Source organism: Calidris pugnax, unplaced genomic scaffold (genome assembly GCF_001431845.1).
Source record: "Calidris pugnax isolate Ruff unplaced genomic scaffold, ASM143184v1 scaffold18, whole genome shotgun sequence".
Classification (NCBI taxonomy): domain Eukaryota; kingdom Metazoa; phylum Chordata; class Aves; order Charadriiformes; family Scolopacidae; genus Calidris; species Calidris pugnax.
The window spans coordinates 14,400,119-14,427,981 of NW_015090812.1; the positions used below are offsets into that span (position 1 = coordinate 14,400,119).

At 43.1% G+C, this 27,863-nt stretch overlaps 1 protein-coding gene across 2 annotated transcripts; it reads right to left on the reverse strand.

Annotated features, from left to right (window-relative positions):
* Positions 1-537: 537 nt before the first annotated feature.
* Positions 538-27,659, reverse strand: SYDE2 (synapse defective 1, Rho GTPase, homolog 2 (C. elegans)). 2 transcript variants are annotated; one of them, XM_014939461.1, is made up of 7 exons: positions 26,821-27,659; positions 16,773-17,872; positions 14,783-14,909; positions 8,903-9,084; positions 7,806-8,037; positions 3,742-3,800; positions 3,008-3,141 (listed from the first exon to the last, which is right to left on the reverse strand). In XM_014939461.1, exons 1-6 carry the CDS (start codon positions 27,653-27,655, stop codon positions 3,790-3,792), a joined length of 2,487 nt encoding a protein of 828 aa, XP_014794947.1. In that variant the 5' UTR covers positions 27,656-27,659; the 3' UTR covers positions 3,008-3,141; positions 3,742-3,789. The 2 variants fall into 2 exon arrangements, with proteins under 2 accessions (XP_014794946.1, XP_014794947.1); XM_014939460.1 differs by lacking the exon at positions 3,742-3,800 and having other exon boundaries at positions 538-3,141.
* Positions 27,660-27,863: the final 204 nt, after the last annotated feature.

A 27,863-nucleotide genomic window follows, 5' to 3' on the forward strand; every position in this document is an offset into this window, starting at 1 on the left:
AGATACAAAACATGTTCTACAAGTTTTAACTAGATTAACAGCAAAATGTTTCATTTTAATAACAGCAATACTTTGCTTTCAATTAACTCATTAGATTAACATTAATACAGTTTATCAAGTCATTAATTTTCCCTGTTGTAAGGTTAAAATATTAGAGCTGACAGAGCAGCACACTGCTGCACCGAGTTACAGAACCTACCTCTAGAAAAACCTGCACTTACTCAAAAGGTGCTCATTTACATCATCTGTGTTATTATAAACAATGAAAACTTCATATACCCTTTATCAAATAACTTTAAATGCAAATGTCTTTTAGGTAGTGCTAATACACGTACACACCCAGTGCAGAAGCCAACCTATGTTCAAGAGCATCAGGATCCTGCAATAAAAGAAGAAATGCTGCCACAACACTGGTTTGACAACTCCCTTAGAATAGCATTCCTTTTGTTTATAAATTGAATAACGTTTGTTTTGTTTTGCTTAATTATGTAAGTGAAATACTGGGTCAATCTAGAAAAGACAAAAAAAACCAAAAAATCTGAAAAACTAAATGGCTTTATGGAATTAATTCACATGTACAGCCAGTACAAATGTATGCCACCAGCTTTGCCAGGTTTAAATAATCACTAGCTAGGCTTAGTCAAATTTTGTTCTTAATTCAAATTTTATTTAGAATTTAAATTTATAGTTTAAAAAGTATGCACATTCTGTAGGTATAAAAGTTTAAAAAAATACATCGATTTATTGATAAATGCTTCAGGTTAAATTTACATTTTCATACATTATCATTATATTGCAATAATTGTTTTGCATCTTTTAACACTTATAAAAAATAAATTAATGAGGTTGAATAAACTATTTGAAACCATGCTAAAAGAATTCCTTTGAAAAGAGGGGTGAAGTTTGCCATAGCAATTCTTAATTCCTTGCTACTGTAAATAAATAACTCTTCAATTAAGCAATATAAGGAAGTACGGGTTAGCAGAAAAGCTCTTACCCACAGGGTGAACGGAAAGCCATGGCAGGATGCCAACATTGTACCAAAAAAATGAAGAGAATTAAGTTCTACCCTGCTGTTTGACCTCTCAAAACATGTAACCCCCTCACCCTCACCCACCCAAATCCCCCCTTCCACACTGGGGGTGACCTGGGGAGGACAAGGAACGACTCTCTATCTCCTTTTGCTTAAAGGGACTATGAAAACATCTGTATACGATTTGGTAACTATTTTTAATTAAACCAAGAATGTGTCTCCTTAACATGAAATGTTGAATGGCTCACCATAAATGACTAAAGATAAAAGATTATCTGAGAAGACGGTGACAGATGAATCTGACAAGGTCACAGGGAGGAGCTGCAATCCCACCCAAACTCCCCAGGAGTAACATCACCCAACCCATTCAAATTTATGTAATAAATCAGGTTTCCATTTTTGGGAGATTATTTTCAAAAAATAAAATAAAATAAAAAAGACTCAGAGAAAAAAGTAACTGCCTTTGCGCAGAATTTGAGTCTTGCATCTCCAGAGCCACAGCCCTTCAGAGAGGGCTCAAACACACCTAATTACCAGCAGCCAGACAAAGGTACCACCTCAACAAAAATATATGAAACTATGGTGAGAAAAAAATAAAAAGGTATTGAAATGTCAAGAAGAAAGTAAGAGGTTACAAAGACAAACCAGAAGTATTTTTTGAAAAGTAAATACATTCCTGACCTTCTTTATATATGAAACAAACATGGAGGAAAAAAACAAACAAAAAAAACCAACCCAAAACAGAGAAAGTGTAGTGGCCTGTGAGAGAGAGTTAATAGTCAACACCTGCAAGCTGATGCCCCTGCAACACACAAGGTCATTTACATTAATCATTCACCCTGCCTTCTCCCTGGCTGTGTTTCTGTGCATAAACCAAACACTGTGTTACCCAAGGGGTAACTTCATCCTGGCATCACTGAACGCGTCTTCCTAGAAACAGGACGTTTCGTAACTCGGAGACCTCTCCTTTCCAAAGGTGGCTACAGACACATGCTCATTTATACATAGATATATATACAAACAAGGTTAGAAAAATATTTAATTTTTGCTTGTTTAAATAATTATTGAAAAGTGTTAATACAGGAATACATTAATATTTGTACAATTAAAACTTTATATATAAATATTATATATATATATAAAGCATTTTTCATAGCAGCCATTGCATATATATAATAGAATGAGTCTATCTGAAGTCCATGCTGCAAAAATTCGGGCCAAGCAGCGTTCATCCTCTTCCAAGAGGAACATCTGTACCGGAGCTAGGAATGAGGAGTTCATTCTGCTGCCACCAACAGCAGAGACGTTGCTTTATCTTCTGCCAGGTATTGCCCAGACCACCTAAGTGCATAGTATTTTTAGGGAGAAGTGCCACTCTGTGGCATCATCTCACGGTCTCTAAGGTTGTCTCCAACATCAGGATCAGGCCAACACCTTCTTCTAACAAAAAGGCAGAAATGTAACGGAATGGCTTAAGATTTGTTAACAAGGTGGGCTGTGGCCTTACCACAGGGTGTTCAAGGGCACCATCTCTCCTCATGTGGCTGTGGGAAGCCCACTGAAGGGCACTGAGGCACCAGGAGGAGGCGTCATGCACGACAAGATTTAACAACTCATATTTAGCTTGTTCTTGTTGAGTTCCCTTTCCAGGTTTCCTATCAGAGTATCAATACTTTCCTGCAGGTCTTTGAGGTTTGCTCTGTGGTCCACTGCCGAGTCTATCGCTTGCATTGTTAAGTAGCTCTGAAAGGTGTCCTCTCTGGGGATGGGCTGCGGGTGCTTGACCGAGGTGTCCGGCTCCTCGGCTTTGCCGCTGTCATCCCCGCTCTCTGTGTCTTCCGAAGGGACATCATCGTAGTCTGCTTCACTCAGGCAGTCTTTTGGGTTTAAGAAGTAGTTCTCCCCACAACTACTCCAGTCTCCAGCGTAGCGGTTGCTCGAAGGGCTGTCTAGACCTGCTGGCCTCGGTCTGAGCACCCCAGACATCTCGGTACCGCTCAGATTCAGCATCTGAGGTCTCTGCCTCTTGGGTCTCAGGTAATTCAGGGAGGATGGGTGCTCAGGAAATGCATTCAGATGTGCTGGCTCTTTGGCAGGTGAGTGAGGTACTAGAAGAGAGAAGAAGTTAAACCAGAGTGAGGGGTGAATCCATACTGCAACAAGGGAGGTCCACGACAAATGCCCACTCTCCTCCCTCGACGTCACACGCTAACAGCATGCATGAATACATGCAAGCTTACAGCCAACACATTCCACTAGTGTCTTCTGCTGCTGTTTGATATAAAATAATTAGAAAAACTACTGTAAAAGCTCAGTTTTGAGGATTCATGCCAGATTCAAACTGCAACGAGAGAAGCCTATCTAAAAGTAGAACTTCCCAGAGCACCAATTAAATTCACTGCATGAGTTAATGACCCTCCGGCTCTGGGCCAAAGGAAAGCAAACAGCTCAGCTCACACCCTTCGTCCAGGCTAAAGGAGTAACAGAAAGCAGGCATAGCAAAAGAGGTTAAAACACAACAAAAATACCACCATGGAGAAATGCCCAGAGTAGCTCAAGACGCACCAAGAGTTGAACTCTTGTGTTTCTCTTTTGCCCTAGTTTTCTGTGCTATTAAAAGAAGCTAATTTGCATTATGCATTATTTTTCTAAGCAGCCACAACCCCGTGTCAGACGTACACTCAAAACAAGTTTGACGGTCGTGTTACCTGAGCTCAGGATTACACAGCACAAGTTACTAACAGTCTCCTCCACTGTTACCGGCTTCCTACGGTAAACAGCACAAATATTTTTACTGACTCGGGCCTATGGAATGTCTGAGCTGCAAAACTTCTATTTGTTTTAAACAGACCATTACCTCTCGTAATTGGAAGCAGAGACTTTCTAGTCCCATGCGCTGTTGAAAATGGGGTGCAAGCAAACCCACACAGTTTAGAGTCTCACCCACTCGTTAAGACTCCTCAGACACAAGCACAAAGGCTCAGTCCTGAGATGTGCCCTATGCCTCTCCTTCTGGGTCCTCATTACAGGTCTCTCTAGGGGACTTCAGTCTTACTTTACATCTTGCACAGTAACGTGCAATAACTATCACTGCTTTCCACTCCCTCCCCTTACTACAACAAAAGCCCTTGTGTTTAGACTATGCTCCCTTAAGATGAAGGGCCATGGGTTAACAATAACTTGCCAGTATTACATGGTCTAAACGAACAAGGACTATTTGTTTTCGGTTGGAAAAATACGGAAATTGAAGTATTGCACAACATGTTGATTATCAAGCTGTCTCAATCTACAGAAGATTAAATGTACGGGACCAGACTGTGAGCCTTCCGTCGGGTCCAACTGTTGTGTGTACACTGCACGGTGTTCGCCTGCTCACGTCTCTGCATTTGTGTCTTACCTCCCTTTCAGCACAGTGTCCTGCACAGTTCCTGCAAGCTGAGGGGTAGCGTTCAGCTTGCTCTTCCAGGGAAAACTCCACTACTCACCCTGCTCCTGTGCCCTTTACAGCAATGCACACTCCTACGGGCAGAGCTCCATCTCCCTGCCATGCCATGAGCTATTCCCAGGTTTTTGTGATTAGCTCCTGCACAGGATTTGCTGCCCAAACAGCTCTTGGTCTCCCCAGCTCTCCTGTGCTGGCTCACTGGCCAGACTGAAAGCTTCTTTATATTTTTGCTGGTCAGCAGCTTTGGGGCTGCCCAGCTGCAGCTGACAAGGAAGCAGAAGTGTCCTCAATAGCCTCAAACCCATCACGCAGCTGCACCATATGTCAAACTAACTCTCCTCTTGCTCTTATTTTCAGGCAGAGAAAGTTTCCCTGAGGCTGCAGTGAGCAGAGCCGGCAGCTTCCCGGCGGTGCTGACCCACAGCGTGGTCAGCGTGTACTTGTCACAGCCACAGGGCCAGCTGTCACAGGAGGTGACTCCAGGGCACGGCCACCATCAGGTCAGCAGAGTGTAGAAAAAGAAATATGTAGAGAGCACTGCCATTTTCATTCAAGTCTTTCCCGCTGCCCAGCTGGTGACATTCCTTCAGCCCCTGCACCTGAGCTGCTGGAAACCAACTCACCTCCTCAGCTGAGAATCAAAGCAGAGTGGCAATGCCTAAGGCAAGCAAACCATTACCAGACTTATGAAGGGGAGGAAATCAGACAACACAACTGAGACTACTTACAACCCTCCCAAAAAACTGGAGGGTTTTTTGCCCTCCAGTACATCGATTGTCTACACGGACTTTTTCCCCAAACTCCTCTTTCCCATCACTAAGTGGCAGGGCAGGCGCTCGCTGACCACTGCAGCCCCCCCAGCAGCAATGTGCCCCCATTCACAGCCAACAAGGTCTGTGCCGGTAGGAAGGAGCCTAGAGATGCTCCCCAGGTGGGAACTGTTGTAAGAGGAATGAAGAAGTAGCTCACGATGGGCTGAAATCACTGTCTCACCCAGAATATTCTTTACACGATCAGTATCCGACACACCACATGAAACGTTCGAGCACTTGAAAGACCCGAGTGGGCTGCTCACAAACCTGGTGTTTATGCTGTGCTGGTCACGTCAGCTCAGAGTCAACTCTCTTCTTTTGCATTTGCTTCACTTGTCCTGACACTTCACAGTTCTACCCATGAAAGGATTAAACCTTCCCCCAAAATTCCCTCTCTCATAATTAAAATAAAAAACAAAGCAAAAAGACACCCCCTCCAAAAAAAACCCACCTTACAAATTTAAGCAAATGTCTAGATAAAAGCTCACTAAGTATTGCCAAGTAGAGCAGAGAGTGTTTAAGATGACCCGTGTAATAACAATAGTGTAGATTCCCATATTATTTTGTAATCATAAAAACCCTTTTAACAGCAAGACCATACATCTTACATTGCATCAATAGTTCGTAATCAAAGACTGCATGTTCATCTGCCTATCCTACACTTTGTATGCTAGCACACGTTCATTTATTCCTCATAGGAATAGAAAACAAATGCAGACAGTTATTTTTTTTAAATTATGTATACAATTGGCCAGATACAGGTCTTTGCCAACCCACACTTACACGTCAGGAGAATAAAATGTTTCAAGAACCACTAAGCTGGCAATTGCAATTTTTCTTTAGAATGTTTGCAATGGCGGAAGATGACAGAAAAAAAACAAACAACAGCTTTTCCTCAAATACTCTTTGAATGAATTGAGGAGTATTTTGTATCCTGAACACAGAGTAGCAGAGTCCACCTGGTCAGCTCAAAATGCAGCCACAGCATCTGTAATTCAGTATTGGCACGTCAGGCCCTTTGTAACCCTCCACGTTTGCCAGGTGACCCCAAGTCTCCCACAAAAAGCAGACTTCCTCCTCTTCAAGTAAAAATAAAATAAATTTAAAAAAAAAACCCAGACACATTAATCATTTAGATTAACTGTAAATCCCACTCATGTTTCAGTTGGTGCAGAAATTCAGCAGTTTCCCAAGAGCAGTTATTGTGTTCTAAAAGGGAACAATTAAGAAGCTGTTTACAGCTGTCTTAGCCTTGAGAATTAAAGCGTTTACACTTCAAATTTGAGAAGTGGATATTAAGTTATTCAGGTTACCAAAGAGATCAGTTCTCCACACCGATAGCCAGACCACTGTGAAAAAGGAAGATACTACAGCAAAACGGACCCATCTTCTGCAGGGTTGAGCAGCTTCCAGTAACTGCTTGGCCAAAGACTATCTGAAAACAAAACTAAATCCATCAGATCCAATGTTAAGTTGTTCCACAGCATTACCCTCAAACTCTCCCTGTTTAACTGAACATCTGCAACACCTTTGTCTGCTCCTGACTTGAGGCAGTGCTTGTGCAAGAGAAGGCAGCGGTTCTGCAGCAACAGCAACGGACAGGAATTCACCACGGGCTGAAGCCCAGGGCTCCAGGTGTCATCCTGACTATTTCCACTGGCTTACGTCTCTCTAGATACCAGGGGAAACGTGAGCACTGTGCAATCATTTCCCATTTGAAAGGCAGACCTTAGCAGAAATAGTTATCTTCAATTCTACTTTGGTAGTTTATTAGGAAGATTAGAATCACCTCCCTTCTTATTGAGAATTGACCCCAAATTGTGTGAAAGCATATGACATCCTAAGTTTGGAAGTGGGAGCTAAAAGGTACTTAAGATGTTTTGGTTTGGGTTTTGTTGTTTGGTTGGTTTGGGGTTTTCGTTGTGTTTTAAAAACATTTCTCCTTGGGCAAAGCTCTGCACAAACAACTAGAAATTGCACAGCTCTTCCTGTAAGGATGTTCCCAACTCTGACAAATTACAAGGGCAGAATTAAAATAACATTTCAGGTGTCCGAGAGTCCAAACTGCTAATGAATTCTATACACAGATAACCCTGAATCGTCAAAGCAGGAGAGCAGATTAAAGAAAAAAACAAAAAAACATGACCACAAAATCAAAACACCCTCAAAGCTCCCTAATTCAGATGGGGAAACCTTACTGTCACTGGGTTTGTCTTTTCTACTGTCTTTACTCGCGTAAAGCACTCTTCACCGCTTCTGACATTATACTCAAACTCTCACATCTGGTAAGAAAGCAATTAAAATAACAAACTTTCCATTAAACAGAGTGACTGAATTCTAGGAGAAGATTATAAAATTGTCATGATTCTTTAGATTAATAGGTGATACCATAGTACCTTGTGTTTTAAGAATTCTGGTGCTGCTCGGTCATCCTGTGAATTAACGTACAGTCACACAATACAGACATACAGTCATGGTTTGACATTTTCCCTTCAGCAGACTCATGAAACAGTACCTGGCCACAGCTGGAGTAAATAGTGAAGAACCTCTATGTGTTTTTTGAAGTCCAGGGCACTAGCAAGCTCTTCCGAGTCTGTGAAGACTCTGTTGTTATGGTTGGTGGTCTCCTGCCTCTGGCTCAGTAACACGGGCCCAAAACATACGGCTAAGTTCTGGCACGTCATCTTATTTACTTCATGGTAAGAAGCCACCCGTTTCAGGTGATCCAACAGCATCTTCAGGGTAGCCTAAAAGAAGAAAATACCACTCAGGAAACAAAACACTAGACATAGGTGGTATTGACATCGTAACGTTGCTGCTCTAGAGGGATAAGATCAAGGCTGACAGCTGTGGTTTTTTCTACCAACACCGATACACGCAACATCTAAGTACTGAATTAGACTACCACAAAGCAGACTAGTTAAGACAGACTTTCTGGTAAAATTCAGCTTGTTTCTTACCCAATCTCAGTTTTATATGGATGAGTTTTCTGACAGTGGAAAGGGGACATCAGAGAGAGGAGAGAAGCTGCAGCAGCAGTACAGATGATCCAGGTACATTAGAAAATAAAGAAACCCTCAGTATGACCTCAGCATCAGAACAAGCTTCCAGGTAACTTCCAAGCACTGTGCAGGCCACTCGCTCACTCTCTGCCATGGGCTACCTGTGGTTTTCTACAGAGGTGAACATGGCCGGTAACAGCTCTATTGCACTGCACAGCATGGGAAGTGAAGACTTTATTGCAGATGCTTAGGAAAGAGGAATGCATTTTCCTGTGTAATTATGACATACAGGTCAGAGAGCTCTACAGAAATAGAGCAGGACACCATACAGGAATCATCTTTCATCTAACAATGTGAAAGTAGTGATCACACCTTTTCATTCAGTTTTATAGAGGCAATACAAAATGCAAACTAGCATAAATCCAGCAATGCAGAGCCTCCAATTTTTCACAGCATTGAAGTATTTTCAAAGACACGGAGCATCAAAAATCCAAGTGGACCATTAACTCAGGAAAGAGGCGTACACATTTTGACATGTTATGTCCAGAGTGAAGATGTTCCTTTATTTTCTGAAGCACGCCATTTACTTGAACCTGCTAACACTGCTCACCTTCTCAACATCTGGCAGGCAATCCAGAAGGGCTGCTGTGTGCTCGGAGTCACTCGGGTCATTCTCGCAGCCGCTTGCTGTTATTTTCAAGGGATTTTTCACCATAGCCTCCAACACTGCTTCGTAGAGTTGCTTGGTTATCAGGGGAGAGGGCAGCTCTCGCAGATAATCCTTTAGGACACCTTCACAAGAGACACAAGAACAACTGCCTTTAGCAAGCTGCAGATTCATTTTCCAGCAATTTTTGGGAGCGCTAAGGCACATCAGCTTCACCCGTCCCATGAGAAAATCCTCCATGTCTCGCAGTGGTGAGCAAGGGATGGGAAGATGACAGCAAAAGGGCACAGTGAACCATGGTTACATGAGGAATCCCCACAGGGTCAGCTAAGAGGCAGGAGGTATCTCTGCAACGTCCCCATAAGCCCAAGTGGCACTTATCCCTTGTCCCTGCAGTCCTGGCAGCTTCTCCAAGCCCACACAAGGCAACTCATCATGAATTAAGAAGTGAAACCAGGGGAGGAATGTGCACGGCACCCAGAGAAGAGGGTTGCATGCACAGGAGTGGGTACACCAGGCACAGGGTGAGCATGTCTCCAGGTCTCCCTCCAGATGGGGACAAGGGAGAGGCAAGGAAAGGGGTCCTAGCAGTTCACCTCCTGTCCTACAAACACCATAGTCTTCAGCCTGATGACACCTCCTCCTTTATATACAACCGGCAATTAATTGTTCTGTTTATTAGCAAACATTCCAGTGCCAGTGGCACATTTGGTGAGGCACACAGCTTTTTCACACCTACCAGAGCACACACCAAACAGATGTCCTCAAGAGGCAAACACCAACTCCTCCCTGCCTCTGGGTACCCTGTGTCCCCCAGCACACCGCTCACTTCTGCTGTGACAAACGTAATCCACAGGATTACAGGGAGACACTGGCTAAAACAGCCCTGCACTGAGCCCTCCCAGTTGCAGAGCTGCATTTCACCGCTTCAGAAGCTGGGGATGTGCTGGAGGAGAGGCTGCTCCTACGGGGGGTGCAACCACCAGGCAAGCGCTTCATTAAACATCTATTCCTTCCACAGATGCAAAGAAACAAGAAAGAACTGAGCATTTGCATTCTTGTAAGCTAGCTTTGAAGGCTGGCCAATACTTCAGTATGAATGGGGTTTTAGTGATCGTTAGAATTAAAAAACCCAAAAGATGAAGACTTCTAACAGTCCCCCCAGGAAAGGAGACAAGCGGGATGCTACCCAGGAGTGACGAACCCAGGACAACTGACACAGAGAACTGAACAAGACAAGCCTGCCTCCAGCAGCTTTTACTTTCCTGAAGAAAGGCATTCATTCTGTGCCACAAATATCTACCCATTTTATCTAGATCACAATTGATCACTTTGTTAAGAAGAAACCGTGAATTAAAAAAAAAAACAAAACAAAAAAACTATTTGAAAGAGAGTACTGTAATTAACAAAGCAGCGTGTCCTCCAAAAAGGCAAAGTTAGAAAGGTAGAAGATTTTTTTAGCACACGCTCCTCATAGCCTTGTAAAATCCCAAATCACAGCAAATGCCATCACACTGTGCTATTTAACAAAACAACAGGTTTTATAACCTAACTGTAAACTGAACTGTATAGAACTGGGCTCTGCTATAAGATCGTTTCTAAAAAAAACCAAGAAACCAGGGAATAAAAGTTAACATTTTCCCCATCATAGCCATTGTCACATGCAGAAGGCAACTAAAAGTTAGCTTCTAGCTGTATAAATATTTTTATTTTAAAATAAATGTTTTTAAAAAGCACTGCACCTAGCAGTGACACAGCTACTCAAGCCATGCTGTAGGAGCAGCAGTAACTGAGGCAGCATCTCCCCTGGAGCTGCCAGCCCATCGCTCCGTGCGGCACAGGGCATGGGGCAGCCAGCCAAACCCCCACCACACAGCACCCAACAGCCTGCCCTTTGCTTAAAATGGGAACCTCCCACCAGGAATATAAAAAAAAAAAAAAAAAAAAAGAAAGAACAACCATCCGCGTATCATCCTGAAAAAAATATTCCCTCTGGTGGTTTCAGGTTTTTTGTTTGTTTGCTTTAAAAATAATACACCACTTCTGTAATTGCTCCACTAGTGGCTAGTTTTTAATAACTTACTCATATTCCCCCCTCCCTATCAAATTTTATTTCTTCCCCTTATTTTAGACAGCCATGTTGCGTGTGTGGATTAGCTGGTTAAAATATTTAGGAGACAAAGGTGGCAGAGGCTGGTGCTGTACAACATAGTTTGGGATATTTTCCTTTCTCCACAAGCAAAACACTAGCAAGAGATGTTGACTTTTATCAGGATCTTTGCTTCAGCTGTGCTTTTTTTTGGAGGGGGAGGCTTGAAAACAGAATCAGCTTACTGTAGGAAATGGTATGTCGTAATGAAATCGGCTTATATTGTTGAAACACTCACAAACGTCTATTAATAATCATTTAGTAGGAATTCCTGTAATAGCATCCACAGTCACAGGACCACCACCTGCCAAAGGACGTTCTCCTGTTTAGCCCTGAATAACAGGACAGTTTGGGAGCCATGAATGCCCCTTGACCTTTCTAAATCCTTTTCCTATTCACTCGGCTAAATTAGCCCTGTAAGAGGCTCCTGTTATTTTTTTTTCCACGAATCTACACTCCCCGCTGCTGCCAGCCCACTAGCAACATTCCCCTTGACACAACCACACACAACAAATTTAGACAGCGAGCAGAAATTGCCATCCACTTCATTAATTCCTCATTTTTCTGACCCACTGAACTGTTAACAGCATTGCATGCTTTATGCAGAGATATGAATTCACGTGGATGCGAACAGACGTGAGGCAGCAGCAGGACCACTGGTCAGTTCCGAAAACTGGCTGCACGCTTCAGTTTGAGCCACAAGCACACTTAATGGTGTGTAAGCCTGTGCCAATCCCAAGAGCATTTCTCAGTCAAGATTTAATCATTAAATGTTCATTCTTTAGTCTTTGGAGAGCTGTCAAAAAAAAAATAAAATCTTTTTAATCTTTTGGAAAAGCAGCGCTACTCAGATTTCAAAAAGGACAGAAGGCGGCTCTTCTCTTCAAATCTGCCAAGATTTATGCTGAGAATTCTTATTTTATGGAACACATGTTTTGGCTTAGAAAAGTATGAATCATGTGCATCAGCTTCAGCATTGCAAACACAGCAGTAACACGTCAGGGGAAACATTCCCTCTCAACCCAGCTCCTTAAAAGTATATGAGAATGCTTTTGTGGGCTCTTTTATTCCTAGTACTAAGCATTGTGGGTACCTCAGTCTGTCAGCAAAAACTGCAGGTTCCCCTTTCAGTCCAGACCATACTGTTTACAATTAATTAGAGAATGGGCAGCAATTTGGTTAGTGGCAGTTATGGGTGCAAACACCCCTTCCCTCCCCGCTCCCCCCAGCTGTCCCTTCAACACTAACACAGGCACTAATGGCAATCACACAGCACAGCTGCAAGGGAACCAGGAGAAAGAATTCAAGTTTTCTTAAAGTAACTTCTTAAAACCATTTTTTCCTTGTAAGGAAAGCAGTATGAAAGCAATCTCTTGCAATGTAACATATACAAAAGCACAGCCAGCAGTCTTCCCGTAGGACAGACACCAAGGCTGTAGTCTTTTCACACTTACAATACAAATTCTGGATGCCAAAAATTACCCTTCAGTAGTACAGATCAAAAAAGGACCAAGAGTCCAGCAGGACCAGCACGGTCACCAGACGTTCACCGTCACCAATGGGGCTTGCAGCAACATATATTAAAAAATTGACGTACACTTTTCTATTTAACCACATGAACTTATGATGGAAAGATCAGTCAGACTGTGCCACTTCCCCTCCAGGGCTTTGCATCAGTATCGAGCTCTCTGACAGTTCCAGACTCCTGTTTCAGCCAGTTCTGGTTGGTTCTGAGCATACAACATATTCAGGAAAATCAGAATGCTTATGAAATGTTGCAGGTTTTTTTTTTATATGGATGAGAATTAAGTTCCTTTGCTCTTTCCCATGATATTCCTGGACCATTTCTGCAAATACTGTTTCATTGTAATGTTTACTTGTAGCACGGGAGTGCAATGCTGGTTTTATTATTACAAAATTAAAAAAAACCAAAACAGACCACTGCAAAGTTTTCCATGAGCCAAGAGTTTACACCAACCAAACTGTAGTTTGTCATTTGCCTGCTTATAAGTCAATATCGGACAGTCTCTGCTGTTTGGCAGAAAAAAACAGAGGGGTTTCTTTCTCCACTTCTGAGTCAATTCATAAAAATTGTGAAGAAAATACTTCAAGTAATTTAATGGAACGATCTGATCTTAGAAACTATCACCACCTTTTCCCATTACTTTATTTGTAAAGAAAAGAAAATTAACCCAGTTTAAAAGATCTTTTATACTCTTTACTTTCACCGCACACCTCCTCCTTCTAAAGGGTGCATCCCATCAGAGCGAAAGGCAAGTTCCTGCTGCCGGGAGCGGTGGCCCTGGCGAGCGGCACCGAACCCAATGCAGGACCAGCCGAGGTGAGGCAGGGCAACCAAGGAGATGGACGTTCTGAACCAAAAGGCTTACTGAACTCCATAAATGTCACTGAGCAATAGCTTCTGATACCACTTCGTATAACAATAAAGTGTAACGAACAAAATTCATTCCCAAGACACTGAAACGAAATAAGCCACCAAACAGGGCAGGACTGTCCCGTCCAGCTGGATGCTGGATGTTAGGGAGAGGGCTTTGGCACAGGAAATTTATACCCTGACTACTGTGGTTACATTTTCCATCCCTGGGTATGTAGGAAACGAACGCTCCTGCCTAATTTCCTGGAGCAATTGGTTTACTCAGTGATGCCTGAAATTAGATCAACTTTGGTTTACATAACAAGTATTAATAGTTATAAAACTGTTCCACTTTTAAGTAAACAAAAAAAAAAAACCTTCAACAACTTTAGTTGTGCAGCGCAACTCCTGCAAAAATGCTCATGTATGCTGATGCAGATGGAGCCAGGCTTCCGAAGAGCTGCTGGTCCTGTACTCCCAGTCCTTCCCACCTTTGCCAGGAGCTTGCTGCCTGACAGCAAGTACAGAGCCACTCCAGTAAGCAGGGGAAAGCTGTTATTTAATTATGTTCTAAAAGAAGCAGATGATCTTAGGAGAAAGATGAACTTGGGAAAAAGTTCTTTACTGTGAGGGTGGTGGAGCACGGGAACAGGTTGCCCAGGGAGGTGGTTGAGGCCCCATCCCTGGAGACATTCAAGATGAGGCTTGATGAGGCCCCGGGAAACCTGGTCTAGTTGGGGTGTCCCTGCTGACTGCGGGAAGTCGGACTAGATGACCTTTGGAGGTCCCTTCCAGCCTGGGCAATTCTATGATTCTATGATCATATGAAGGCACGTTCCTGCAGCTCGAACTAGCCTGCACAAGATGATGGGAAATATGTTTCCAAAAATCCTGACATCTCAACAGAAAGGGAGGACAACAGGTTGATCCCAGATGGCCCTTGGATCACATGTTGTAGAGCAACTGGCACAACGGATGTGTCTGATCACAACTGAGTTTTTCCAAGATCTGCTCCAACACAAGCCACCTGCCGTGGGGACCTCAGCTCCCTTCAGGCTTCCACCTCCCTCTGTGACAGGTACAGCGGCTCCTTCCATACCCACCTCCCTCCAAATCACTGCTGCTTCACACGTAGACATCCCCATGGGTACCGTACTCATTCTCACCCTGCCTTTAGCAATACGCAGCAGCAAGTTAACAGCTTGACAAGTTCAGCTTGAAAACTAGTTGAGAGCGCCATTTCACCTTCTACAAACATGGCATAATTCTGTATTAGAAGAGAAGCAAGAAACTGCATTACCTGTGATGACATTAATATCCGGGTACCGGCTTTCGGAGAGAGTAACGGCCTTGCTGTCCCTCTCAAACGCCTCTCGAAGCTCCTTCTTGACGGCTGCCGAGCCACACAGCCTGTACAGGCCCACCACCTACAACCACAAACAACACCCACACGTCAGTTACTGTCCCGTGCAGGAGACTCACAGCTGACACCATGTTTTGTCTCATCCTGGAAGCGCCACAAAAAGAACTGTTTGGAAACGTACCTTAAGGAAACTCAAACAGTGCAAACCATTAACATCAAATGATAATGTACGTTATCAAACATTACACAAGAGACACAGCTGGGACTGGTAAGCAGTAAGCGAATAACAATAATGTTTTTCGTAACAGTGAACACATTAAACAGTATTTTATTGACAGAATACGAGCTTTAAATTGGAATCATTTAGTGCTTTGGTCTTATGCAAACTTAGGAAACAAATACAGAATAAGCTAGATAGTAAACAAAATTTAAATTGTATTTGATACCAGTAACTAGCACTCCAAAAGAATTATGAATACTCCATTATTACATCTATAAGATGCTGATTTGCAGGTGTTTCAAATTGTGGCAAAGCAGGGGTTTTTTTTTATCATGCTCAAGGCGAGATGAATGAAGCCCATGTTACTCTGGATTGAATTATTAATTCAATAGTGTGCTTTCATATACTCAAATTTTGCATTTTATCATTATTTATCAATATTAATTTCTGTCTAAATAAATGGAAAATTACCCAAGGGAATCTGTACTCCCCCTTTCCCAAGACAGAATATGATCTGGTATTTGCATAAGACAATTTCTTTCACTCTAAAGTTGTCTAATGCTGCATTCTGAAATTCAGGTGGAGATGCCATACCATGCCAACATCTGCAGTCTGTAGGAAAGTCAAATGTCAGACAAGCACATGGTTAAAACAAAAAGTTAACAGTATATTTTGCATTTTTGGTTCTTCCTGTGCAAATACACAAATTAGATTTCATGCTCAAAAGCACCAGGTACATTCAGACAATTCAGATCCCAATCGCTTCATTACCAGTGTTGCCTTGATTACCCAATATCATTTGCATGACTAGGTACTAATAAGCCCAAAATAAAATGCTGCAGCCATGGGACACACGCACTGGAAAGAATTAAAACTTCTCTTTTCCACTGATTTGCATAATGTTAGGAGAAGCATTTGCAATAAGAATCACACTGTTGTTATCAGTAATGACTTCCAGCAAAGAAATTACACAGAAATACCATTTCTGTCCGTATTTTATGACCTAGGTTATAAATAGCAGAGTTAATCTCATAACACCTGGAACTCCATGTCAGCAATTTAAAATAGTAACAGTAGTAGGTGTGATTACTACTCAATTTCACCTGAGCAAGAACAGGTGTAAAATAAACCCAGGGCACACATGCTGTGGAAGAGCATGCAAGAGTCCTCCCACCAGTTCCAAATTAACTGCCAAGGGGAAAATCCCACCTTAGAACCGTGCATCTTTCTTCCTAACAGCATCCATAACTGGGGATTTGTTTCCATACCTCATTTCTCCTACGTATTTTAGTCCATTAAGTTACATGAACTACTAAACTGTATTAGGATGAAGAGAAGACACTGGGCAGTGCTGCTTTACAGCATTCACCTCCTGTCCTGATTTTGCAAACAACTTGAAGAAAGGCAAGGAGCAACGGCATGGGGAAACAACTCAGCCCCTCTGTGTCTCCTCCTCATCTTAACGCCGTGCACAAAGTGATGGCAGAGAATAATCTTTGACCTATCCGCTTGAGACTGCAGTCCTTCACAAAAGCAGAGCTGGAAGCATCAATTTCACAGTCCTGTTAGTCTTTCTGCATTACAACGTTCACCAAACAAAAACAGCAGCTTTTTTTCCCCTTTCCCCCCCCTCACTGCTCATGCTCTGAAGCAACAGCTATCCCAACACAGAAATATTAACAAAACAGATTAAAATACGCACAGTACCTGACAGCCTCTCTTTTCAATCTCCAGAATGCATTTATGCATCAGCAGTGGCACCATCAAGCCCGCATTTTCCTTCTCTACAACTTTTCGAGCATCTACCCCAAACATCACAGGCTCCCGATCTGCATCGAGCCCATCAAGAGAGTTCTCCCACTGCTCCATGAGCGACAGTTTGACGTAAATAAGCCCCCTTGGTTCCAGTTTGACAGCCAGCTGATGTGTTTTTGTCACTCGGAAGAGAGTGGGAAGAGCCACAGTTCCATGACAACACACTCGATTTTTCCGTGGGGTGGGTTCCCAGCTGAAGACCACCAGCTTTAAGTGCTGAGCATTTTCAATTTCTATGTTGAATGTGTGGTCCATATCTAGGAATGTTGTCCTACATGTAAGCAGGGCTGTTCTTGCTTTGTTTACTGAGTCAACTTGTATCGCACAGAAAACATCTTTTGAGTCTATTCTGGGTGGTTTTAAGTCTTCAGCACCATAAAAGTGAATGCTCATGAGCCCAGAGATGTACTGAGAGCACTTGGGTTGATCAGAAAAGTTATAGTGCCTGAAAGCGTCAATATCTATTTCAGTTTTACCACTGTTGCTTGGAAGGCTCTCCTTTCCTTTCCCACACTTGGCTTCATGCCCATGTTTACCTGATTTTGTTATAAGTTCAGGAGAGTCACCATCACTGAGGTAACCACCTTTGTTGAAGGATTTGGAGCTCCTCGAGCTTTTCTTTTTGTAGGTGTGTTGCGACAACACGCTACTGTCCAGATGGTAACGACTTATCACATTCCTGCTGGCAGTGGTGGCTGAGTTTCCAGAAGATGGCAAAGACACGGTATGGCTTGTATCCCGGCAGCTCCCTTTCAGCAGGGAAGGAGGGTTATCTGGACTGGTATGGCTTGAAGTTCCCTTGACACTCAGTTTCCTGCTGAGCTCTGGCAGCTTTTTCATTTTCATGGAAAGCTTCCTCACAGTCCTGGGAGATTTAATTCTGTCAGGGAAAGGCCAGTTGATTGATCCACTTTTTTTCAGAGGACTGGGACTTGGAGGAGAAACCTCTGTTGAGGGTATATCAGCCTTGTGTGCAAGTACAACTCCAGACCCTTTGGAGGAAAAAGAGAAAGAATAGTCATTTTCAAACCACTCAGTAACTGCAATTCACAGCGATGAAAAAATAAATCTTGAACTCGGGGAACGTGTTGATTTGTCATAACTCAATAAATGCAATTCATTCGGACAATCGTCATTCATTCGTCAGTCAGATGTTCAGGAGCACTCAGAAACCTGTGCTCTGCTGACTTGGTCAGCCAAATTTGGCAGATCATAGTCAGGAGTCAGATTTGTTCTGCTTTATGGAGATGAAAGGGCCAGAAACCACTTATACACAAAGGAGCTACCCACCCACTGCATTCGGCTCAATCCATTAGTGCTGTATCCCCTGTGCAAGCAGACATGGCTGCATTCCCGGGGCACAGGTGCAACAAAATCAGCTTTAAATGGGAAAACACTGGAATATGGCAAATGCATCCTTGTCTACAAAACAGTTAGCTACATAGCCAACACATCAGCGATGCCCACTCCTCTTAAGTCTAGAGGATAGAGGCTCATCTCTAGCCAAGAATACAGCTGCACTCTTGTGTGCATCCCTCTGTTGCCCAAAAGAGCCCTAAATCCCTCCCCTCCTGTGTAGATGAAGGCAGTGTCTCACACCTTTTCTTCCATTTCTCTGAGCTCCTCCTTTCCACCACAGGACAAGGAACACAACAAGGACTTATGCCTTCCAAAACCTGCATCCTGCACTGCCTCAAACATCCATCCAACCAAGCTGCCAGCAACTCTCCATCTTTCCTGGCACACCAGCCCACGGCAGGACTTAATGTTACACAATTCCTAAGCGACACTGTCAGGGGAATTCACCCACTTTTCAAGGTACCCCCCAAAAAAATAAATCGTAACAGCAAGCACTGATACTAAAGAGGGAAAAAGAAAAAGAAAAGAAGAGCCCCCTCAATTTAGCACTAGAAGACAACTAGCTAAGGAACACAATTAGACATAAGCCAGTACTGTAGAGACAGGAACCTGTGGTTCATCTCATGCTCCAATACTCAAGGAAATTCAAACAAGTCATAGTTAAAGCTTTTCTCACATTCACCAGCGTGAGGCAGTAATGACTGTAGAAAAGGCCATGAATTTACATGAGTTAATGAAGCATGCAAGAGGGGAACTGAGGCCAGAATGATAGATACCAATAAAATTGCTTGAGTGCTTTCACTTAGAGTCACTTTCCTATCCCTTGAAAAACCAACAGTAGTTCCCATTCATGTGTTGCTTTGCAAATTTTAGCAGGTCCCGACAGGACTCGTGTAGCCTTGCCCGTGCAGACTCAGGTACCAGGGAGCCCCTAAGCACAGAAACCCTGTGTGGTGCAGCTCGTGGAGACTCAAACACCTAGATCCATCAGTCACCCTCCCCCTGCCAGCCAGGGAAAGGGACAGTCTATTTACAGCATACAAAAAGGAAGAAAGAAGTGTTGTTTCTCCAAGATACTCAGCAAATCATACTTTACAGAGGTGATTCTTACAGATTTCTTCTAAACTAATCCCTTTGAATCCGAATCACCATACAGCTAGTGATTTTTACACGTCTCCTGTTCATCCAAATTAATTTTCAACATTTAACTATAACTTCACGTGGATTAAACAGTTAAATCAGGCAGGTCTTTGGCCAAAGTCACTTGTGGTTTTGGCACCACCACCCTCCTCCCCCCAAAAAAAGCACTACAAAAGCTAGCTCTAGTCCCAACAGACATTTGGCTTTAATAACGTTTGCAGATAGCTGCTTAAAAGAGTATAAGAGAAAGTTTCAGTTATGACGAGTAATGCACAGAATGTTTTCCAGCGCGACAGAGGAAAACTCATTTAGCCCTGCATCTCATGGAAGCAGTTCCCTCGCAGGGGAAGGGCTATTTCCAGCACGCCTGCTGTGCTTTTCTGGCAAGCAGCTAGTTAGAAATGTGGTGTTTGATAAAAGCGGACAAAGCCTTCCCTTGTACTGCAAATCACAGCACGGTCCCACTGGTGGGCTGGCCGGGAGCGCTCTGCAGCAATCAGTGCCATACTTCAGCCCACTAACATTAATCTTCCCTTTCTGTCAAACGTCTCTGGCACAGGCTTGGAAAAGCAGGCCAGCAAATTAAATTTCACCCCAGCTCATTAAAACCGAAGAGTCAATCTAACACTCCGACTTTTTCACGTGTCCAACTTGTGCTGCGCCCAGCACCAAACAGTTAAAATAAAATATGCGGCTGGAAGGAACTTAACAGTGGAGTATTATGCAGGATGGTATTCCCATCAGCACTGAGCCACTCGATGCTCCACTAAAGCCCGCAATGTGCTGAGGTATGCACGCGATTTTAAAGACTGTACATGACACAGCTCTGAACAAGCTGCAAAAGGAGCTGTAGCACAGCCCGCTACCACCTCGCCTCCCAGCCTGCCCATCTCACATGGGTTCCTCACAAGGGTGCCAGAGGAACCCAGCTGTGCCTCGTGCCTTTCACCGAGTTACAAGGCTGTGCTGCAGACAGCCTCCTCGCTGTCCCTGTCCCACTCGCTCTGCCACCATATATCCCATCTCAGCAGTTCAACTTCAAAAATATCCTTACAGAAGGATGGTAGCAGACGAAACGTAAGAGGCACCTGTCATGTAAACGACTATCAAGACAGCAAAGGGATGGTCAATTTTATGTGATGGAGATGACTATATATACGTATATCTTGATTTTTTACTGTGAGAGCAATCAATCACTGGAACAATGTTCCCAGGGACACGACAGAGCCCCCATCACTGACAGGTTTTCAAGATGCGACTGGACAAGGTGCTAGGTAATCTCATCTAGGCTCCTTTTCCCACCAAAAGGTGGACCAGATAATATGCCAAGTTCCTTTCCAACCCAGGCTGTTCTATGATATACTTACACTTTCCAGAAGTTTAGCAGTACAAGTAGGAGAGAAAGAAAAATAGCTTTGGAAGGACAATGCAAGCCAAGTCCAAGTGACTTGACATCATAAGTGGCTGCATCCATCAGCTATCTGTTCAGCCTGACTAGCAAACCCACCTTTTACTTTGCTCAGCTCACGGCTGCGTGAAAGGACAAATCTTTTCACGACCAAAGAGACGCAGCTGGGGAGACACCATCAGCCCAGGGGAATACAGCACCAGTCCAGACCCCCCCCTCCCAGCTGGCCACAGGGCAATCACTGCTGTCCCCTCGGTGGCCCAGGGAAGCTCCAACAGACCGTACCCCTACATAACGCTGCCCCAGGGCAAGGGAGGACACCGACTACAGAAAGCACTTACAACGCAGTCCCTGCCAGACACAGGCAATGATTTAGCACAGAAAAAATGCCTGTCTGACCCTGCTTAACACTGTTTACATGCGCCTGGGCACATACATCACTGCCACACCGACTGCCAGCAGCACACGCCGTTTCACAGGCATATTTCATTACCTTATTTATTCTACACATAACACTCCTCATTGCTTATGGTAGGGGTTCTGAGTTATTTTAAAGTTCCTCAGAAAACCTGTACCCTGCTTTTGGGACAATGAGTTGAGGTGAATGAGTCAGAAAACTATCAGTTCCCTATTGCAGCGAGCTATTGAAATATCAAATGGCCACTCTCACAGCTAATGGAAACACTGAGATCCAACCAAACTAAGGCTGGGATGCGATTTATTTTCCTACCATTCTCCAGACATACTTAGTAAGTACACCACATGTAAGACCAACAGCATCTCTCTAAAATAATGGCATTAGTGACGCAGCTCTAAGACATTTCATTTTAAAATGAGAAGAAAAAAAATACAGCATACACTGAGGGTTTATAACTTTCAAAACAAAAGTCTCTCTCCCATCTAGATTTTTCATTCTCATTATTTTTAAATCAACCCAGTGGTTTACTGGGAAAATGTGTTAAAAATGAAAAAGTGGCAAATCAAAACAGAAAAGCCCAAATATCTCAAAACTGTTCTTGTAGCAAACGATGGGCGAGTGAAAAAGGGCTGCCGCTCTTCTGCACTAGAAAGACTGATCTGGATCTTCAGCTGACAGAAACAGCACAGCTCTACTTGACACCTGAGGCTGTGAACTTCCTCAGGTGCAGGCCCATTACACCTTCTCATCCTCAGATAAAAACTTCAGAGTAGAACCACAAATGCCATCAAGAGAAGAATTCACACTATACCAAATTCAAACAATTTCAACTATGATATAAGGAGAGCATCCCCTCTATCCACATAAGCAACTGGGGAAAAACAATCCTTAATAAAAACCCGAAAAGAACTTTTAAAACAGGGATAGAATGGAATTATTTCTATGTAACATCTTAATTATCTAAATAAATGGAAGAATATCCTCTTTTAACCTGAAAAAAAGAGTCCTTTTTACCCCCTATAAAAATTACTATTTTGACCAATGCAGCCTCTGAGGCCTCTAAGTTCCTTCCCACATAATGCTTCAGAATCAAGGAATGAAGGAATTATTAAAAAGGTACAAAATTCTCTAGGAATGCTGTAATGGTAGTTTGTTTTCTTCAAACATTATGCACACTAACATTAATTAAGCTGTGACAAACCCATCTACCCAGGGATCACTTTTGTGGAAGCAAAAGATATAAAATAAATTGCTTTAAATAGCCCATTAATTAAAATGGGAAGTGATTACAGAGTAACCTCCTGAGGTTCATGCTCACCGAGAGGTGAGGGGGTGACCACTGCCTGCTCTTCATCCCAGCCGTGACCCTCAGAGCATCCTCAAGGGTGGTACCTCATTACAGTGAGGAGAAGCTTGTGCAACAGCACTTTAGATCTCTGACCAGACTTAGAGACTGCAGTATCTACAAACAAGCATGAGTTTGTTGCGGGTATTTTAAACATTAATGATTCTGCGATGCACAGAGGCCAGTTGCCCCTACTCACACGCTGGCATCACACCAAGATGATGTTTGGTCTGCTCTCGTGAGGATTTCCTCCCCTCACTGTGTCTTTCATGGCATGAAAAGCAGCTTCGCCCCTGCTTCCCCAAGTCAGAGATATAAACGGTTATTCTGTACAAATCAGAAACTGAAAAAGGCAACAACTATTTTAAATTAACTGCTCCTACTCGGTTCCAAAAGGATGCTGCTACAGCCTTCTGCTTCTTTCACCAGCAGGTCTGTACAGTATCATCACTCCATGGATCAAAGACACATGCATTAATAAGCCTTGGACCTTCAAATGCAAGTACATGAGCTCCCTAAAAGCTCATCGACAAACTGGCTTCAGCTCTGCAGGAGGAGGAGGGAGCAGAGGGACCTTTCTACCACATACCAAACCTTCCTGGCATCTCAAACATTACGCAAATATTTCGTGTGAGTGCCTTTTCTGCCCCATGAAAACAAGGCTCCTTGCACTCGAAAAGCAGTTAAAACACAAATTCTCTTCCACCTGGAAAATAAAAATAAGTAAGCAAACCGTATTTGAAACTGTGGAAGGAAACTGGTAAATAAAATCTTCTGCCCACTGCACTCACTCCATGTGTACTGCTGGAAGCTCACTTGCGACATCTAAGCGTGCAAAATATTTGCCTGCTTTTTTTTTTGGCCCCAAAAGATGTATTTGCAAACTAGGATAGTGGTCACGGTCTAAGTGGAGAAAGAGCACCATAGCTCCAATTATGATTTAATTCAAGCTCCACCCCAATATAAGCCAACTGAAGTGGAAATATGGCATTAGCCTTCACTTCCTACAGCGTTGAAGAGAAGTCAGTGTACGGCGATTCCTACCAGGATTTTTCCACCCAGACAGCTAACACACATACATTTTCAGCAGCAAGAGCACAGTTCAGATCCTGGCAAGCTGCAATGTGCGAGTCCTACCAGGATGTCTCTGAGATACAGACTCATGCGAGATGATCCCACTGAGTAGGTGGAGACTATTAGTAATCCTCCAACAGTAATCCTCCCCAAAAGCAAAAATATTACAAATTCTTCAGAAGGCACTATTCAGAGCTCCATGATGTAAATCTATCACAGGAGGCAACACTACAAAAGGGTGGTTTTCTGCAACATTCTGCAGGTGATCCACGCGTCTATAAAAACATACAGTTAAGAGTTCAATCCTAAACAGCTGTAAAGAAAATTTACTTTAACATTTTATACATGCAAAAAACTGCAAATGCAATATGAAAAATTCAATACATAATAAAAATATTCCTATTTTCCAATCATAACCATTTTGCCTATCCAAGGAGACATCAAATTAAAAACAGCCTCCAGGGTCCTTTCCACTTAAATTCTTCTCCCACAGACCTAAGAACACAAGCTGGCACCGTGTTTCTACACTACTAGCTCAGAACCAAACTATCTTCTCACTTTTACCTTTTGTGTACTTTTCATGAACAAAATACATTCATTGTTTTTCCAAGCTCTGCTACAGGGGCACCTTATTTTTAATCAGTTCCTTTTCAAAAGCCAGCATGGCTAGAATTATTCACGAAGGAATTACCTGACAAATCCTATTAACATAAATGACATTTACTATAGAAAGTAACCAGATTAACACCAGGAACTAGCAGTGTAAATTAAGACTATGGGGGAAATTAGCACCTCTACAACTATGATGCATTTTATTGACAGCATTTACAAGAAATAACTATTTGCCGCTGTGTTTGGAAAGACTCCCAATAACTGAATTCTATCACTTATATTTTTTCTTAATCATCTGTCTAATAAAGACTCTCTCAAAAAAATAACAAAAATTAAAAAAGAACCCCACATTACTATTTTCTTTCTACAAAGCTGGAAATCCAAATAAGGCAGCAATGTTTAAAATTTTAAAGGTAAAATTGATTCCATTATCCAAAGAAGAAAACAGCAAATGACAAAGTAAACAACTATATATTTTATTGGCTTAATTATAGTGCCCCGCTGTTTTCTGTCTACGCTTCTCAAAATCTAGTATTTTAGACTCTAATGCTAACCGATATTGACAGACATAAAATCATATCAATAGGAAAGCAGAGCAGACTTTTCCCCAAAGCAGTAACTGTGTATTTGTCAGGAGTTGCTGCTTGATGTACCCAGCTCTCCAAGAATATAGACATCGATTTCACTGCAGTTTTGTAATTCAAACAAGGTTCCTAACACAATAAAGTTAAATTGGCCATGTCGCCCTTCACACAGTAATCTCATATGGATGAGCTGTCATTTTAAATTTGACTGAAAATAACTGTAGACACCTTAACTGGATTAAAAAGAAGAACTAAGCCACTTCTCCATAATAAAGCCAATTACCAAGCAGCAGGGATCCACTTCATCATCAATTAATCTATTCAACGTGATCACCATTCAATACATGCAAAAGGAGAGCTGCATTTAAAGTAGTTTAATTAACTCCATGCATAACAAACCAATCAGGGGAAATTCATAACACTTTTCTCCCGGTTTCATGAGACACTTTAAATGGGTATTTTGCTTTCAGAAATAAACATTTCTTGTGGGAAAACAATTTTGACTTTCTTCTTCTGACATAAATGGATATTTTTTTTTTTAAACAACAGTCACCTGTATATTGAGAGATTAACCACCTAAATGGGAGTGAAACAGTTTGCAGGACATACACACGGCTTTCCTAAATGCTTATTGACCTCTCCAAAGAGCCTAGGGCTCCTATCATGAAAAAAAAATTTAAAAAAAATCTACATAACAACTTGATATTTCATCTTTTTTGCAAGCAAATACAGTTGGTCTGACTAATGCAGCTATAAAATGAGCTATTTCTAAATAAATGCCCGATAACTTTAACACACTTTGCAACTAAAAATACCTTCGTATCTACAGTATTTCCACAAAAAGAACTAAATGTGAGCTCCCAGAAGAGACCGACTGTTTTTTCTTCTGCTGTTTACAGCAGTTGCTTTGGTGCCTTTGAAAACAAGCCCCGTTCCCAGAAGCAATCTCCGCACTGGGAATCCGGGCACAGCAGCTCCCGGCATGTCGGGACACGGGGCCAGAAGCCTCGCTGGGGTGGCGAGGATGGAAGGGGGAAACTTGGAGGGCAACGTCGATGCCAGTGTCTGAGGTCCTCTGCTGAGCTGGGCAGAAATACAGGCTCTTAAACGTCAGTGCAAAGAAAAGAGTAAACTTTCTCCAAAGAGGGGAACCTGGAATTCCCTGTCTCCTGAACTGTACACTAAGTTGCTAGCTCTCAACAGGATACTAGGGTTAAGGTCAAGATAATGTAAGACACAGCAGTTATTAAAAATAATGCCTTTTTGGAAAGGGTTGGTTTTTTTTTTTTTCTGCTCACTTTTGTTTGGTGTGGTTTTATTTTTGTTTGGCTTTTTGTAATAGACTGGGAAAAATCTTTAATAAGATGCTGAATTCACACACTAATGGAATTATGGAAATGAGACTATCAAACACTCAGCCAAAGATAACAAAGAACAAAGAGGTTGGCTTCTGAAAGTGAAAACCACTCCTCTCCAGTCTATTAGATTCGCCTGAGACAGTCAACAAGACAGCAATTACAGAGAGCAACGTGATGAATAGCGTTTATATGGTCTTCCAAAAAGTCTTTATTAAAAAGTCCCAGACAACAAGTTAAAGAAACTTTTGCAGAGTTGCATTAAGTAGGTCGGGGGCTGGAATCCAAGGCTAGACACTAGCTACCAAAGGAAACCCAGCCTGTCCTCATACCACCAGGCTTCAGCAGGTTCGCTTTGCAAAACCTTGGTCTTCAGCAAGGTGGGGGCCAGAGAGCGCCAAGGACAACCACCCCTGGACATGCCATAACAAACTGACTGAGAAATCACTGCCCAGCTCTACATTTAGTAGATATCAGTCTCACAATCTGAATCATTTCTGATGAACTTGACACGTGTTTCCACCAGAAATTTGGTTGATAAAGACAAAAGGAGAGAAAAGAGAAAAGAGAGACTTAAGAATGGTTTATTATTCCTCTAAAAGAAAATAGAGGACATCACACTTTTATGTTCCTGAACCCTCTTACCTGTTGAAGGACACTTAAAGGCAGGATTGTCCTCTACTGCTGGCACGGCAGCAGCCTTGCAGCCAAACCTCTGCCGGTGCTGCTGCAGGTGCTCCCCGGGATGCACGCCATCGGCCTGACCCGCTTCGCTGGTCTGAGCCATACGACTGTCACCCAGGCTCTCCGTGGAGTGTGGAGGACCCTCATGGGGACCTGTGGCTGTCCCCGAGTCACCCCCAAGCAGGGTTTTGTACCGAACCACCGGGGAGCCCACAGTGACAGGGCTATTCACGGCTGAGAGGCGGACCCTTGGTACGTCGGGCTCATAATCTTCAGGGATGGGGTTGTACCATATTTCTCCTTCATCATCTGCATCGTTATCCTCACCGAAGTCCGGAGCAGCGCTCCTCAGGGCAGCAGGGCTCGTGGTGCTGGGCAGGCCTCGCGCGGGGCGCTCCCGTCCCACCGGTGACACAGAAGGAGCCCATGGCACCGCGGGCTCGGGCAGCGGGGTGGGAGATTTGGGTACCAGGATAACAGCCCCGTGTGCTTCCTTACAGGTGTTTTCTTCTTCCGGAGGCAGCGACGGAGGAGGAGGAGGAGGAAGTCGGTGTGCGCTCTGCTGCAGCCAGCTGCGCTTCTTAGAAACGGTAATGCTGTTCATCTGCGGCCGATGCTCGGGGACCTCGCTGGCCTGCAGGGACTTGGGCTCCTTCCTGCTTCTTGAAGCTATGTAAACATTTTCTATCAAATCTGTTCCCAGGAAGAAAGGCAAAAAGAGAGGGAAAGACAAATGTTTAGAATATTGTTTCGCTTTTGACACATGAACGCATACGCTGTTGAATGACGCTCGCATTAGACCTCATCCGAACGGATAAAAAGCAAGTTGATGTGATCATAAAATTAGTTTTCAGGCTGTCAAAGCAGAATGTGCACATAATTAATAAAGAGTCAGGCTTGTCTGGCTGTATTTTTAACACCATGTAATTTAGATAAATGGCAGCAAGACAGCTCTGCTGAAAGGTCACACATACTTACATACAAACCCCTGCTTCTTTTCTGCC